Genomic DNA, 14,475 nt, shown 5'->3' on the forward strand with positions numbered 1-14,475 from the left:
TTTGCTTACTTTAATTTGTTTTCAAAATAATTTATATCTGGAATTTGTGTTACTAAATAAATTTTTAGCACTGTTGAGGGGTCTTATCAAGAAATTATCATTCATAATCCAAGACTTTATATTACGTCTGTTTTACATTCTTCCTTGTGTACCAAACATTTTAAATCATTTAGAGGATTTGTTGCATAATGAGTGATTGCAGCTTTGTTTAAAGTAGCTGAGAGCTGGTTATTAGCCTTAAATCCAGCAAAAAAGATGATGGATTGTTATTTTGTTTACTTTTCCATTTTAGACTAAGGCAAATAAGCAACAGACTGAGGAGGTCCCTTTATAGTTCTTATTCACTCTTTCTGGAAGCCAATAACAAGTCATCTACTCTTGTGTACAAATCATAGTTCAAGGAAGAGAAAACAGGGAATATTTTTTTTCTTTTACTTAAGGTTTCTTTTCTTACCTCTCCCTCCTTCTCCTTCCCTCATCTTAGGGAATATTAGGTAATCTTTGATTACCCTGTGTGGGTTGTTGTCCTGTGCACATTGATATGATCAGTTTTGCTGTTTCTAGACCATTCTGTAGCGGAAAGGATTGAGAGGTCTTTAATACCCACGTCAGTGATTGCAAGGTGACACGGTTCCAGATGGCAAGTTCTTTGAACCACCGATGATTGACCACTATCCTGGAAAGAAAGACTGAATTTCACTTAAGCCAAGTAAGAGCCAGTTAGTGTTTATTACACACAGAGTACTGGTGTCCTGCTGGGTTACAAAGGGAAACGCTGACATAATTTCTTTCAAGCTAGTATGTGGTAACACAGTGTTGAATAAATCTGAGAAAGCTTTGTCAAGTTGTTGAACCACAGACTGTATTTTAAATGAATGGGTAGAGACAGTAGATGGATATATTAGGCAAAGTTGGGAACAACAGATGCCTGAGAAAGCTGAGGTGGAAGCAGATAGTTTGCCTCTTGAAGGCACTGGGCTTTCTTGCCCATACGTGGCAGTGGGCTGGAGATTCTGTAATCTGAGATTGGGTGATGGAGCCTCTTGTCAGTCAGGTCAAGGCACGCTCAGATGAGGCTGTGAACATTATCTAACAACGTGAGTATTTAAAGATGGGCGGTCAGGGCTAAGGGAACCGCCAAGGAATGATGAGGCATCTGGGGACTGGCAATTTGGGGTACTATGACCATTCCTGCAGGGCGTCGGAAGGCAGCATTGTTTCTGAAGTGGGGTAAGAGGAGCTGGAGCCCCTGTGGCAAGGGGCTGCCGGGCAGGAGCTAGTTGTCCGGGGTGTAGACCCCGCTGTGATCACAGCGCTGAAGCGGGATGCTACTGGGGCGAGACTTCTGTTCTCCGTTCTCTGGTTGCCTACTGATGTCTCCCGTACGGAGGCAGAGGTACAGCACTCCCACCCCCAAACACGCACACACATGCACATGTGCACACGTGCACAGAGACACAAGACAGGACTAGACAGGAAGGGGAATGGAGAACAGAGTCCAGCTGGCAAAAAAGCTTTATATCCAACATTATTTTTCACTTTAATTTGAAAGCATTTCTAGTCCTGAGAAAGAACAACTTGCTGCCGTACTTTGGGGTATGAGAGTGCCTGTTGGTGAAAAATTCTAGTCTATTCATATTTACTCAAGTAGCCTAGTCCTGTCTTGTTGATTTTTTTCCCCCCTCATGAGCACTTTAAGTAAAAGAAATGACAGTCTCGAGGGAGGAGGGGGATCAAACTCTTTCTCATTTCCAGCTCTCTTCAAAAAACTCCCACGAAAACATAGCGTGCATGCGCCCCAGCCTGCCTCCCAGCAACGCTAGAGCGATCGTCAGGACTCTCTTGTTCAGCTACTATATTGATTTAGGGAAAATCAGAAATGCCTGTACTTAGAGCTTTGGGGTAAAGTGGCAGATAATAGAGCTTGCGTAGGACTGCAAGAGAAGACTTATTAATTACTGCTGCATGCAGGCCAGTTTTCAGAGAAGTTGAAAGGAAGACAGCAGGCGGATGTTGTAATTCTGGGTCTAGTGGTTGGGATGCAGGCCGGGGCTCTGCCTGTGGGCTGGGCAGTGAAATGCAGGTCTGAGAAATCTGGGGGAAGGAGTTAGCAGCGCTCCCCTGCTGACCAGCTCATTCGTTGCTCACAGCTGCCCTGCTGGGGAGCTGCAGTTGTTCCCGGACCCCTCGCTGAGAAAGTGCAGCACAGGGGTCCAGCCTAGGTGTTTGTACTGTGCCACATCAGGGTTCCGTGGCCGTGGCACTAGATTAGGCAGCCCGTGTCCTGCACGTATTCTGGGGGTCAGGGTCCAGCCTCCTCCCACCACCTTCAAAAACACTCACGGTTGCCATTCCTTCCCCTGTCAGAAATCAGCACATCCCGAGAAGAACCTTCTTCACTGTCTTCTTCCCCTTCCGTCTGCTGGAGGGAAAGGGATCAGACCGTACTTGTTAACATGGTGTGTTGGCTCCTGGACTGGATGGTGTCAAATCCTGAGGAGAGGGAGAGAAACTGTAGTATGGGGCTCTTCCTTTACTTAGACATGAGGTATAGGAGAAAGTGCAGGTTTTAGAAGCTGTGCCTGCTTTTGGCTTGAGATGTGAGGGTAGTAAGTGAAGGTGAAGGAATTGAGGGTCGGGGTGGTAATGGGCAGCATCTATTGAAACGTTTTTAGTAATAAGTCTCTGTAACTGATGAGTTGGAAGGTCAGGACTTAGGGATGCAGCTAACAGAAGCCATCTGTATGCACATGGTAATTGAATCCAGGCGAAGGGGTAAGTTTCCTGAATGAGTACGTAAAGAAAGAATTTCATAGGACCCAGCAATGAACTCTGTGGCTCTGAGAATTTCGTAGGACCCAGCAATGAACTCTGTGGCTCTGAGAATTTCGTAGGACCCAGCAATGAACTCTGTAGCTCTGAGAATTTCGTAGGGCCCAGCAATGAACTCTGTGGCTCTGAGAATTTCACAGGACCCAGCAATGAACTCTGTAGCTCTGAGAGGACTACAGGATGTCAGAAACAGGTGACTAGGCCAAAATGGGCCAAGCAGAATATAAAATGTCATACACATTTGATCACATCTGTGTAAAAATGTATGCATAAGGAGAAAAACTAGGAGACTATGCAAAAACCCAAAAACAGTTATATTAAGATAGTGCATTTGGGGTGGTTTTTCCCCTCCAAATTTTCTTCAGTGTTTCATGGTTTTTACTAAAGAAAAAGCGTAAAGAGGCAGATGAAATAGAAAAGGTTGGTGCCATGGTTAGCAGGCCTTGAGGCTGTGAAGACAGTGGCATAGCTTTTTTTTTTTTTTTTAATGTCAGAGGCAGCAGAGAGGTCAGGACTTTAAAACAGGAAAGTACCTTTTGGATTTGGCAGGGGTTTCATACTCACTATGTGGCAGAGCAGGAAGGAATTAGTTGAAGGAGTGACTCCATTCCCGTTCTTTTCTTCCATCACTTTATCCTTCACATTGTCACCAGACTTACCTTCTGAAAACAAAGATCTAATCATGTCCTCTTGGAGCTGAAGGAAGTATATTCCTTCTAACATGGATTTATTCTCGGATTAGTGAATGTTTGCTTCTCCTCTGACTAGATTGTAAGCTCCTGGGGGCAGGACCAGTTCCACTGTTCCCCCAGGACAGTTTATCTAAAGCAGAATTTTCATCCTGTCCCAACTCCTTTCTTCCCTGCCCCCCCTGCCTGCTTTGGCTGCTGGATGGAGGCTAGATGGGGTTGCGGGGGGAGACCAGTTGTCTTGTGAAGCAGGGATGAAGGGCTGATGTGGGCACGGGGAGTGAAGAAAGCAGGGTTTAGTGAGGTTTAGGGAGCAGAGCGATGCACTGCGTGTAGAGGATGGCAGTGGTCCTCCAGAGTCTACGACTCTGCAGTGGGTAGTGGTGCCTGCTCTCAGAGGGCGTGGAGGAGGGCCAGAGGCGTGCAGGGAGGCTGGCAGGAGGGGATTTGAGGTGCCCGTGGAGTGCTAAGAGGCAGGTGGAGAGACGGTCTGGAGCTTAGGGGAGTTTCGGTCAGATGACATAGATCTGTGAGTCAGTAACACATAGAGTGCTGCTCAGTAACCTCAGCACTGGGGAGGGGTTTGAGGGAGCAGCGGGCAACGCCAGTCTTTGCCGTTGTGACCCCATTCCCAGTGTGTAGGTTGTGATTGGTCAGACGAGGCTGTCTGTATCCTGGGGGAGGAATAGATTGAGTGGGGAGAATGGAAGAGTTGGTGGATGGTTTATTTTATATGGAAAATATGGGAGCACGTTTCTGCGCCACAGTCTTCTGATTTTGCTGTCTCCCCACTCCACCCACTGACCCTCCCCCACCTCAGTCCTGCACAGTCTACTAGCCTAATTTTCTGGGCAACATTACTGATTAACTCACAACCTCTGTTTGGAACACAGTATCCTTCCTAACCTATCGTTCAAAATTCTGCGTGATATCATGTGCTAGGCTTTGTATCCATCTTTGACAAGATGGATGATTCTGTGTCCTCAGACACATCTGCTTTCCTGCCTCCACACTTCTGCTCACACCAGGCGTCTTGGTTGCAGTGCTCTTACTTCCATCACCCGAATTTCATTTGTCTTTCAGAGGTTGGTAAACCACAGCCTGCACGCCAAATCTGGCCTGCTGCCAGTTCTTGTAAATAAAGTTTTACTGGGAAATATCCACAGTCACTTATGCATCGTCTGTGGCTGTTTTTGCACTGCTCGGCAGGGTTGAGTAGTTGCAGCAGAAGCCCCATAGTCTGCAAAGCTTAAAATATTCACTCTAGCTCTTGAAGGAAAAAGTTTGTTTTTGTGCATGGCATCAGCAGCTTCACAGTGTAATTTCTATAAATCACAATTATGGAATTCCTGGTCCTTTCCCAGGAATGGGGGCAGAAGGCTAGAAAGAAATGGAAATCATAAATGTTCATATTAAGTTCCAGTCATTTTGAAGATAATGTCCCATTTTCAGACACGGTTGAAACCCTGATCTTAGGTAAAGCAGTCTTAAACTAATCCATAAAGAGTTGTAAGCGAAAAGGCAAGTATTTTCTACCAGTTTTGGTGTGACAACGGGGAATTCACTTGTCCTTTACAAAATGGGGATGAGAATGTGAAGAATTACTGAAAGTTGCTCTAAGTATCAGTGGCCCCAGGTCCATAGTGGCCCATTATTCTTTTTCCATCCTTGATGGAAAATTGTTGGAGGAAAATATAATGGTGATGCATACTGGGTTATGTTAGTTGGGGCAATACCTTGGGAGTGTAAGCTTCCAGTGGATCGGGTGCTTCCATTCCATTGTTCATCCACATAAGTTCTCTAGTGGGGAAACCAGATGGTAGGGATGAAAATGCAGTCTGGAGCTACAGGCAGTTAAAGCCATTTGTGTAATTCATTGATAAATAGTTAACAAGGGATTGAAAAGTCTGGAAGTTTAGGAAAGACCTGGTAATATTGGCAAGAAAAAATGGGCAGACAGAGCAAATGATCATTGGATTTCTGAATGGAACTGATAATAAGGAAATAATTCTACCTGGAAGAAATTTTGGCAGCAAAATCCTTTATATGCTGCTAATGTAAACTTTTAATAAGTCATTCATCTTAACTTTATCTGTTAAATGTCCAGTGTGGAGCTAGATTAATTCTTTTTGGAAAGGAAACCTAGGTAGATGAATTTTTAGAATCTGTGAAATACGTATATTTGAGACAGAATTTATTTATGTTTCCTTTTTGCACATGCTGTTCATATAAATAATCTTGCTAAATGGCAATTTTACAAAATCAGATTTGACCTGATTGGAGTCTAGGAATGTAGTCATCATACACCTGAGATGTATTACCCAGGGGTCCTATTCACAGTTAGGCACCTGTTCCTGATTAAGGAAGGCGAAGGCTGCATATTGCCGCACAGAGCTAATGCACCCTCATCTTGGAAACACTCACTGGAGTGTTAGTTCATACTAGAGTAGACCTTGAGTCACCAGTAGAACAGTGGGTTCAATTTCCTGCCAGGAACTTTTAGATGTGGTGTTTTTTTGGTTTTTTTTGAAGAATGAATTGTCTTAAGGAACTTAGATTTTTAAGTGACTGCACTGTACATCTCACCGTGCTGGGTACTTTATATTATTTTATCTTCATAACAGTAACCTTAGTATCATCCCCACTACGAAGATGTCAAAAGTGAAATTAAGTCCTTAAAGACGACAGTCCATGGTTAAAAATTGTTAGACCTGTAATTTGAACCCGTAAATATCATGTTCCAAAGCAGTGCTGCTTCTACATGTATCTTCTCTTTTAAAAATTATTAGGGAAAATTTTAAACATATGCTACTTAATTTGTAAGTAGATACAATAGTGTGAATGAATCCCTATATACCTCTAACCCAAATTCAGTGGTACCAACTCTTGGCTACTCTTGTTTCACCTGTACTCCTACCTACCCCACTGCATCCCTGCATATTATTCTGAAGCAAATCTCAAACCCCATGTCATTACCATCTAAATATTTCAGAAAGTATTTCTTAAAGGTAAGGACTTTAAGAAATACAACCATGATGTCACTATTGCACCTAAATAATGATAATATCAATAGTTTCTTAATACTATCAAATATCTAGTCACTGTTTATATTTCTGATAATTTCATAGTAGTCACATTTCTTTTTTTTATAGTTTGTTTGAATCAGGATCTAAATAAAATCTACATGTTATAACCAGTTCATATGTCTCCTGTCATAATTTTTTACTTTGTTTTTTAACTTTTTATTTTGAAATAATTTTAAATTTACAGAAAAATTACAAGACTAGTACCAAGAACTCCTATATATTCTTCACCCAGTTTCCATAATTAACGTTATATTTCTTTGCTTTCTCATTCTCACTTTCTTTGAAAGTTGCAGACATGATGCCTCATTACTCCTTAGTTATTTCCATATGTATTTCCTGAAGATAAGGACAGTCTCCTACCTCACCTCAGTATGCTCATCAAACTCAGGAAAATACCATTGATATAATACTGTCTAATCTGTGCACTTCACTCACATCATGCCACTGTCCCAATAATGTCTTTTATCACAAAACCAACAATGACAACTAAAATCTCTTTGCCACCTTTCCTTCCTGGTTCAGGGTGTCAGTCATGTCTCTTTAGTCTACTTCATTCGGAACAGTCGCTTAGTCTTTGTTGTGTCTTTTACAACTCTGGCATTTTTGAATAGTTTACTTTCTTGACTGTCTCTCAGTTTGGGTTTATCTGCTGTTTCCTCATGATTAGGTTCCAGTTACACATTTTTGTCAGGAATCCTGCAGGAAACAGTGCTGAATTCTTGGCACATCGTATTTGGTGGCTCACAATTTTGATTTGTCCTATTACAGATGAGGTTAACTTTTTTAAAGTTAACTTTTATCATTTAAGATCATGTTTACCAGGTTTTTGTGCTGTAAAGTTAACAAATTATTTTGTATGTACTAACAGGTATTTTGGGGGAGAGATTTTGAGACTCCATAAATATCCCCTTGTCATCAAACTTTTATCTGCTAGTTTTAGCATGCTGCAAATGCTGCCAAATGGTGATTTTTCTAATTCCATCATTCCATCTACGTTTATTAGTTGACTTTCTACTGTAAGAGTTTCCCCTTCTCCTCCATTGGTTTTTTCATTTATTTTATTGTTTCTGGATTTACAGATTCCTATTTACTCAGTGGTTTACAATCCATTAATATTATTATTTACTTGATACTTAGCTTGTCCTAGGTTGGCCTTTGGGACCATGTCAGACTGGTTGCTGGATCCTTTTGACAAGTCCTCATTATTCTCTGAGCACTTCCTTTCCTTATGACACAAAAGACGTTCCAGCTCATGTTGTACTTTCCGTGCCCTAGCCCTAGAATTGGCCATTTTGCCAAGGAACCCTGGTTTAAGTGAGGAATAGTATTTAGAATGTAAAATTTGGGCTTTAGTTTTGTTCATTGCCACTGGGTAGTCATTGCTCGTAGGACCTTTCAGCGGACAGAACCAAGAAATGTGCATAAGCACATACACTCACACACATTTATATCTGTTCCTGTATATATCTGTCTATGTAGCTGAAAACCATGAGGTCACGCTGCTATTTTCAACCCTAATCCAATACCACATGGTCTTTTCTAGCCTTTCTTCTTTTTGGTATTTTTGCCTCCTCTCCTACAGTGAGAATCCTGGCTGCCATTCTACTCAATCTATTTACTTATTTGCTCTGTTTACGCTCCCAGGCAAATGAGCTGTCTTCTCAGTCCTGGCCCTATTTGCCCCTACCATGCAGGCATCTCCTCAGCCCTGGTGCTACAGGCTTATGCTGGGCCAGAGTCCTCTTACTCTCTTTCCTCCCCGTGGTGCAAACCTGGAGCCACTCACCCCCAACCTCTCCATCAGTGCAGTAACTCACATTAGCCCAGTAGTAGGATTTATTAATGCTTAGTAAGTGTCTCTGTTGTGCTTCAAGGCTGTTTACAAAGAATGGGCAGTACAAAGGGAAGGGAAGAGAGGGGAGAGAACTAAAGTTGCTGATGAGATTTAGGCCAGAATCAGAATGCAGGTTCAGTTCAAGCAGTAATCCCCCCTAAATGGAGCAGTGTTAGTGCTCGTATTCAGGAGACATTCTTCATCGGTTCTTTTTTGGAAGGACTGGAGTATAATAGAGTCAGGAAGTAAAATTCCTTCTTGGTCTTGGGGAAGGGGAGTTCTGGAGTTCTACTTAATGGCTAAAAGGGATGTTTTGAAATCTTTTGATATCCATATTACTATATCCAAAGTTTGAAGTGATTTTAAAAGGAGAGAAAAACTTTCAGGTCTGTACCGCTCCTCCCATTTCCTTAAAGCAGCATAATTTTAAATACTCACATATTTGTATCAAGACTTCTTTTTTGTACTTTATGTCATATAAGGAGGAGAAGTGGAAACTCTAACTTATAGTAGAAATTCAGCTAATAAATGTAGATGGAATGATGGAATTAGAAAAATCACCATTTGGCAGTATATGCAGCATGCTAAAACTAGCAGATAAAAGCTAGCAGCTATTTCTTTGGTGAAAACCAGCCTTGTTTCTCAAGAAAAGGTAACTTGAGAACTTCAAAGCATAGTGAAAATGCTCTAAATCTTGGAATATCACAGGATGTGTCCCCAAAAATCTCCTGGTCAAGTAGGGTGCCATAGTTTTCTTTCTGTGCCTTTTGTCACAGTGATAGAAGAGGGTCAGAATTGAGAATAGATTGGGGATGTTGTACTATTCGGCTTAAAATTATTCGGGAAGAGGAAGTTGTTCCTCTCTGAGTCAAGATTGGATCAACATGGCGTGATGATATATCAGATATTGTGAGGGCATCAAATACAGAGCTCCTCTAACTGCATTGTTACTCTGTTCTGTGAAATTACTCTATGACTCCAAGGAACCATGCCTTCTAAGAAAGGTCTTCTGATAGCAAGAGCCCCATGTAGGAGTGAAGCCAGGGTTGTAATCAGATGTTACATAGTTAACCAGTTTAATTAATCCAGCAGTTTTCAACATTTGAGTAATAGCAATGGTCCTTGTAAGGGATATTGCTGTTGCTAAACTACAATCCAAAATCGAGACCTGGCATCACAAAACAACATTGGGTTCCAGTCAAGTAGAGTAATCAGTATAAATGAGCTTATTTGGATAGTCAGTAAATTTTTTAAACTCTACATATCTCTGTCTTTCTGTCTTCCTTCAATAAAGGAGTATCTTAGGTCCAACGGCAGGGTTGACTTGATGGGTAATTAAGGCATAGACCAAGAATTTATATCCATTGCAAGCAGTTGAACCGAGATATTAGGGCCAGAAGGTCTGATTATCATTCTCAGGTTGCCCATGAATTCAGAAAGTAATTGTTATAAATCCATCACTACTATGTGACACATGCTCAGGCTTGTAAGATTTGTAAAGTAATAATTACTATATCGTGTTGCCTTGGAGTAAATGGTCAGCGCAGTACATGTTTTTCACCAGTTTCTGATTCTGAGCATGCGTGTTTGCTTAATCCTAAGCATCAAGCTTCAAGAAGAATTGCTGCTTACCCTTTGGAAGGTAATCTGTTAGAAAAGGACTATTATTAACTCTGAATATTCTCTTTCAGATGCTGTCTTTGCATTTCAGTTACGCAACCCAGTGCACAATGGCCATGCTCTATTAATGCAGGATACCCATAAGCAACTTCTAGAGAGGGGCTACCGGCGCCCTGTCCTTCTCCTTCACCCTCTTGGTGGCTGGACGAAGGACGATGATGTTCCTCTGATGTGGCGTATGAAGCAGCATGCTGCAGTGCTGGAGGAAGGAGTCCTGAATACTGAAACCACAGTGGTGGCCATCTTCCCATCTCCCATGATGTATGCTGGACCAACTGAGGTATTCACGGCAGCAGTGCTGAACCACTGTTACTGACACAGCAAGTGTCAACAACAGACCTGACTTTTGATTTTTCTCTCATCTGTAGGTCTATTCTAAACACAAGGCATGCTCGCGTGGGTGAGCTTGGGAAGGTGTGACACAGGCTCTTGTCTGACCATGTTATACAGATCTGATAACACTCATCTTATCCCTTTAGCAAAGTCCAGAGTTACTCTTCTCAGGGGACAGATTTGGTCTGACTTTTGCTTCTGGTATTTCAGTGGGAAGGAAAGCATGGTATCTTTTCAAAAAAACATTCAGAAGACATTCTTCATCTGTTCTTTATTGAAGGACTAATAGGGTTAGGAAGTAAAATTGCTTCTTGTTATGGGGTGGAAGAGAGTTTTAGAGTTCTACTTAGTGGTCAAAAGGGAGGTTTTGAGATCTTTTTATAACCATATGTAAGGAAGAGGAGTTAATTAGGTTTTTGCTTCAAGGTAGAGTTGGCTTTCAAAAAATATTTGTTTGAATAAATGAATAAATCAACAAATGACCTAAAAAGCAGTGTGTGGGAAATTCCTAGCCAGCTTCTCTTTGAGTGTTTAAGATAAAGAATGGAATGCACGTTATTATTGCATTCTTTTTCATCCCTGCCTTGAAGGGAGATGAATTTACTTAGATTTATCTGAGAGGCAAACCCTTTTAGAAAGAATTAAATAATTTAGTTGTATATACTCTGTGATATCTTCCTTCAAAAAAAAAGTTTAAAAGGAAATACAGGTGTGTTTGGCTATTCTTTGGGATCAAGCCTAAAATTTTGTTTTTGTTTTTGTTTTTGTTTTTTTTTGCTGTATGCGGGCCTCTTACTGTTGTGGCCTCTCCTGTTGCAGAGCACAGGCTCAGCGGCCATGGCTCATGGGCCCAGCCGCTCCACGGCATGTGGGATCTTCCCAGACCAGGGCACGAACCCGTGTCCCCTGCATCGGCAGGCGGACTCTCAACCACTGCGCCACCAGGGAAGCCCTGTGTTTTTTTTTTAACATCTTTATTGGAGTATAATTGCTTTACATTGTTGTGTTAGTTTCTTCTGTATAACAAAGTGAATCAGCTGTACGTATACATATATCCCCATATCCCCTCCCTGTTGCGTCTCCCTCCCACCCTCCCTATCCCACCCTTCTAGGTGGTCACAAAGCACCGAGCTGATCTCCCTGTGCTATGCAAGCCTGAAAATTTTCATTGGACCTTAGTTGTGGGGCTGTGCAACTCTTTAAGAAATACTGACACAAAACTACAATAACAACAAGTTAAAAGATTACAATGTATTTGACTCTTCTCTTGGATCCAGCCTAAATAATGCATTAGAACTTCCATATGAGGTGAAACTCCTCATATTCTTCCCTCTTTGTTGGTATAAAATGTTCATAAGAATTGGGCACCAAAAGCCCTTTGAGTTTCCCAGAGACCACCATGGTCTTTAGTTCTTACATCTCAAAGATGAACTAAATTATTTTGGAAATAAAATAACGATTTTGTTCCAATAGTTTCTCAACTTTTTTGGTGCTGTCTTCATCATCATCATTTTAAGGGAATCATTGGGACTGAAGTTTTCCAGAGTTATAGGGTGAGTGGTTTTCACTGTGGGAATGATGCAGGTGAATTTAGGGTCAGGAATGAGTTTATCAATAATCTCATTAAGAGCCAGTGAAGAAAATGAAGGAATTTATCTTCCCTATTGAGGACATATTTTGTCCTATTTGTGTTTTTTATTCCCTATGTAAAAGGGGAAGATGTGACATTTTATTACCTAAATAAACTAAAAACTGCTTTTGAGAAGGAGGCAATGAAGGGATAGATAAATAATAAAAGCAGCCAGATGGGACTTCCCTGGTGGCTCAGTGGTTAAGAATCCGCCTGCCATTGCAGGGGACACAGGTTTGAGCCCTGGTCTGGGAAGATCCCACATGCCACGGAGCAACTAAGCCCATGTGCCATAACTACTGAGCCTGCGCTCTAGAGCCCACGAGCCACAACTACTGAGCCTCCGTGCCGCAACTACTGAAGCCCACACGCCTAGAGCCCGTGCTCCACAACAAGAGAAGCCACTGCAATGAGAAGCCCGTGCACCACAACGAAGACTAGCCCCCGCTTGCTGCAACTGGAGAAAGCCTGAGCGCAGCAACAAAGACCCAACGCAGCCAAAAATTAATAAATTAATTAATAAAAAAAACAAACAAAACAGACAGCTATGGTAAGAGAGAAAGGCCTTTCTTGAGAGAACACCACAAAGGGTCAAGCATGCTGTTTTGTCTACACTAGAAACATTTTTAAGTCTTCCAATTTCAGAGCCAGGTGTGTTTCTGAAGATTCAAAGGTGAAGGTACCTAAAGGTGCCTTTGGGGTGCTTGCATTTCGGCTAACCTCAGAGTCTCCCTCCTTGCAAGGCAAAACTGACAGCGAGGTGAGCCGGCTGCAGCAGGCCCTTCCCCAGCCTCGGATTTGACTCCTGTTGCTACCCAGAAGAGTATGGTCTGGTCAAAACAACACAGGCTGTTGTCGAAGCCTGAGCCTGTTCTTGGCCTGGTTTGTCACCAGCTGGTCTGTAATCGCAGGTTAGACTTCACTGAGCTATGTTTAAGTGCACAAAAAAGGGTTATTTAAGGGATGTACAAGGAGGTGAGACTAAATATCCTTTAAGTTTCTGTCCCATTCTCATCATTTTCTTATTTGCCTTATTTTCTTTCTTTTTTTTTTTTTTTTTGCGATACGCGGGCCTCTCTCTGTTGTGGTCTCTCCCGTTGTGGAGCACAGGCTCCGGACGCGCAGGCTCAGCAACCATGGCTCACGGGCCTAGCTGCTCCGTGGCATGTGGGATCTTCCCGAACCAGGGCCCGAACCCGTGTCCCCTGCATCGGCAGGCGGACTCTCAAGCACTGCGCCACCAGGGAAGCCCTGCCTTATTTTCTTTTAACTTCATATTGAAGTATAATATACGTAGGAAGAAGTGCATATTTCATAGGTTTACAATGAAATGAATTTTTCCCATTTGAACAGTCATAGGACCAGCACCCAGATAGGTAAAAAGCCTATTACCAGCACCCTAGATGATCTCCTTCCTGCCATCTCCTGTCATTACCTGCTCTCCCCACGGTAGTCATCCCTGTCCTCACTTCTCACATCATAGATCTCATTTGCTTGGTGGATACTTAGGGAGGCAGACTCTAAGAGTGAGAGATTAGCATTCAGGAAGTGTATCAAGGATGGCTCTTGGGATCAACACTTGTGGAAGAGAAGGGATAGGAAGAGAGCAAGATTGGGCAGGGGGAGAAGTTGAGCTGCAGTTCAGTCTCAGTGGAAGCCTCGGTTGACCCCATGTGGAATTCTGGAAAGGCCCTTCAGAGATGTTCTGAGTTGCACAAGAAGGGCATGCCTTTGGGCGCTGCTGCTCTTTTCCACAGAGGCAGTTTCTAAGGAGGGCTGACAGCCGCTGGGTGTTGTGTTGGCAACTCCTAAAGCTGGGGGGAATAATCCTTCCTTCCTGGGGGGACCAGGGCATTGCATCACAGCATCTAGTCCAGCCTGTCCTAGTGCTTTTCATAACCGATATTATACAGTGTATACTCTTTGGTGTCCGGCTTCTTTCGCTTTACATTGTGTTGGTGAAACTAGTGTGTAGTTAGTTGTAATTGGTCACTCTCAGTACTGTGGAGTGCCCCATTGTGTGACTGCACCCAATACTGTTGATGGGCGTTTGTGCAGTTTTCAGTTGTTTGCTATTAAGAATAGTGCTGGTATGAAGATTTTAGTGCATGACTTTTTGTGGGCATTTATGTTGGTTATATACCTAGGAATTCTAGACAATTTAGGGGTATGCCTTTGTTCACCTTTAGTAGATGTTGCCAGTCAATTTTCCAATGTGGTTGTACCATTTTATATTCTCGTTAGCAGTGTATTTCTTCCTCTAAACTTGATGACTGTTTTCATTTTAGCCATTTGGGTCCTCTAGCCCTATTTAACCAAGCGTTCTGTAATACTTTTACTATTTCTTAACGAACCTCAACATTTTTTTCATTGAAACAGTTTCACTGAAGA

General features: G+C 42.4%; 1 protein-coding gene across 2 annotated transcripts in view; it reads left to right on the forward strand.

Annotated features, from left to right (window-relative positions):
• Positions 1-14,475, forward strand: part of PAPSS1 (3'-phosphoadenosine 5'-phosphosulfate synthase 1) — a gene marked incomplete at its 5' end in the record, with an annotated part of 109,291 nt that overhangs the window by 64,518 nt on the left and 30,298 nt on the right. For both annotated transcript variants that reach the window (XM_079699673.1, XM_079699672.1), the window contains one exon: positions 10,133-10,401. In XM_079699673.1, the coding sequence (XP_079555799.1) occupies positions 10,133-10,401 (269 nt within the window). The remainder of the gene's footprint in view (positions 1-10,132; positions 10,402-14,475) is intronic.

The sequence above is a fragment of the Hyperoodon ampullatus genome, assembly GCF_949752795.1.
Source record: "Hyperoodon ampullatus genome assembly, chromosome: 1".
Lineage (NCBI taxonomy): Eukaryota > Metazoa > Chordata > Mammalia > Artiodactyla > Ziphiidae > Hyperoodon > Hyperoodon ampullatus.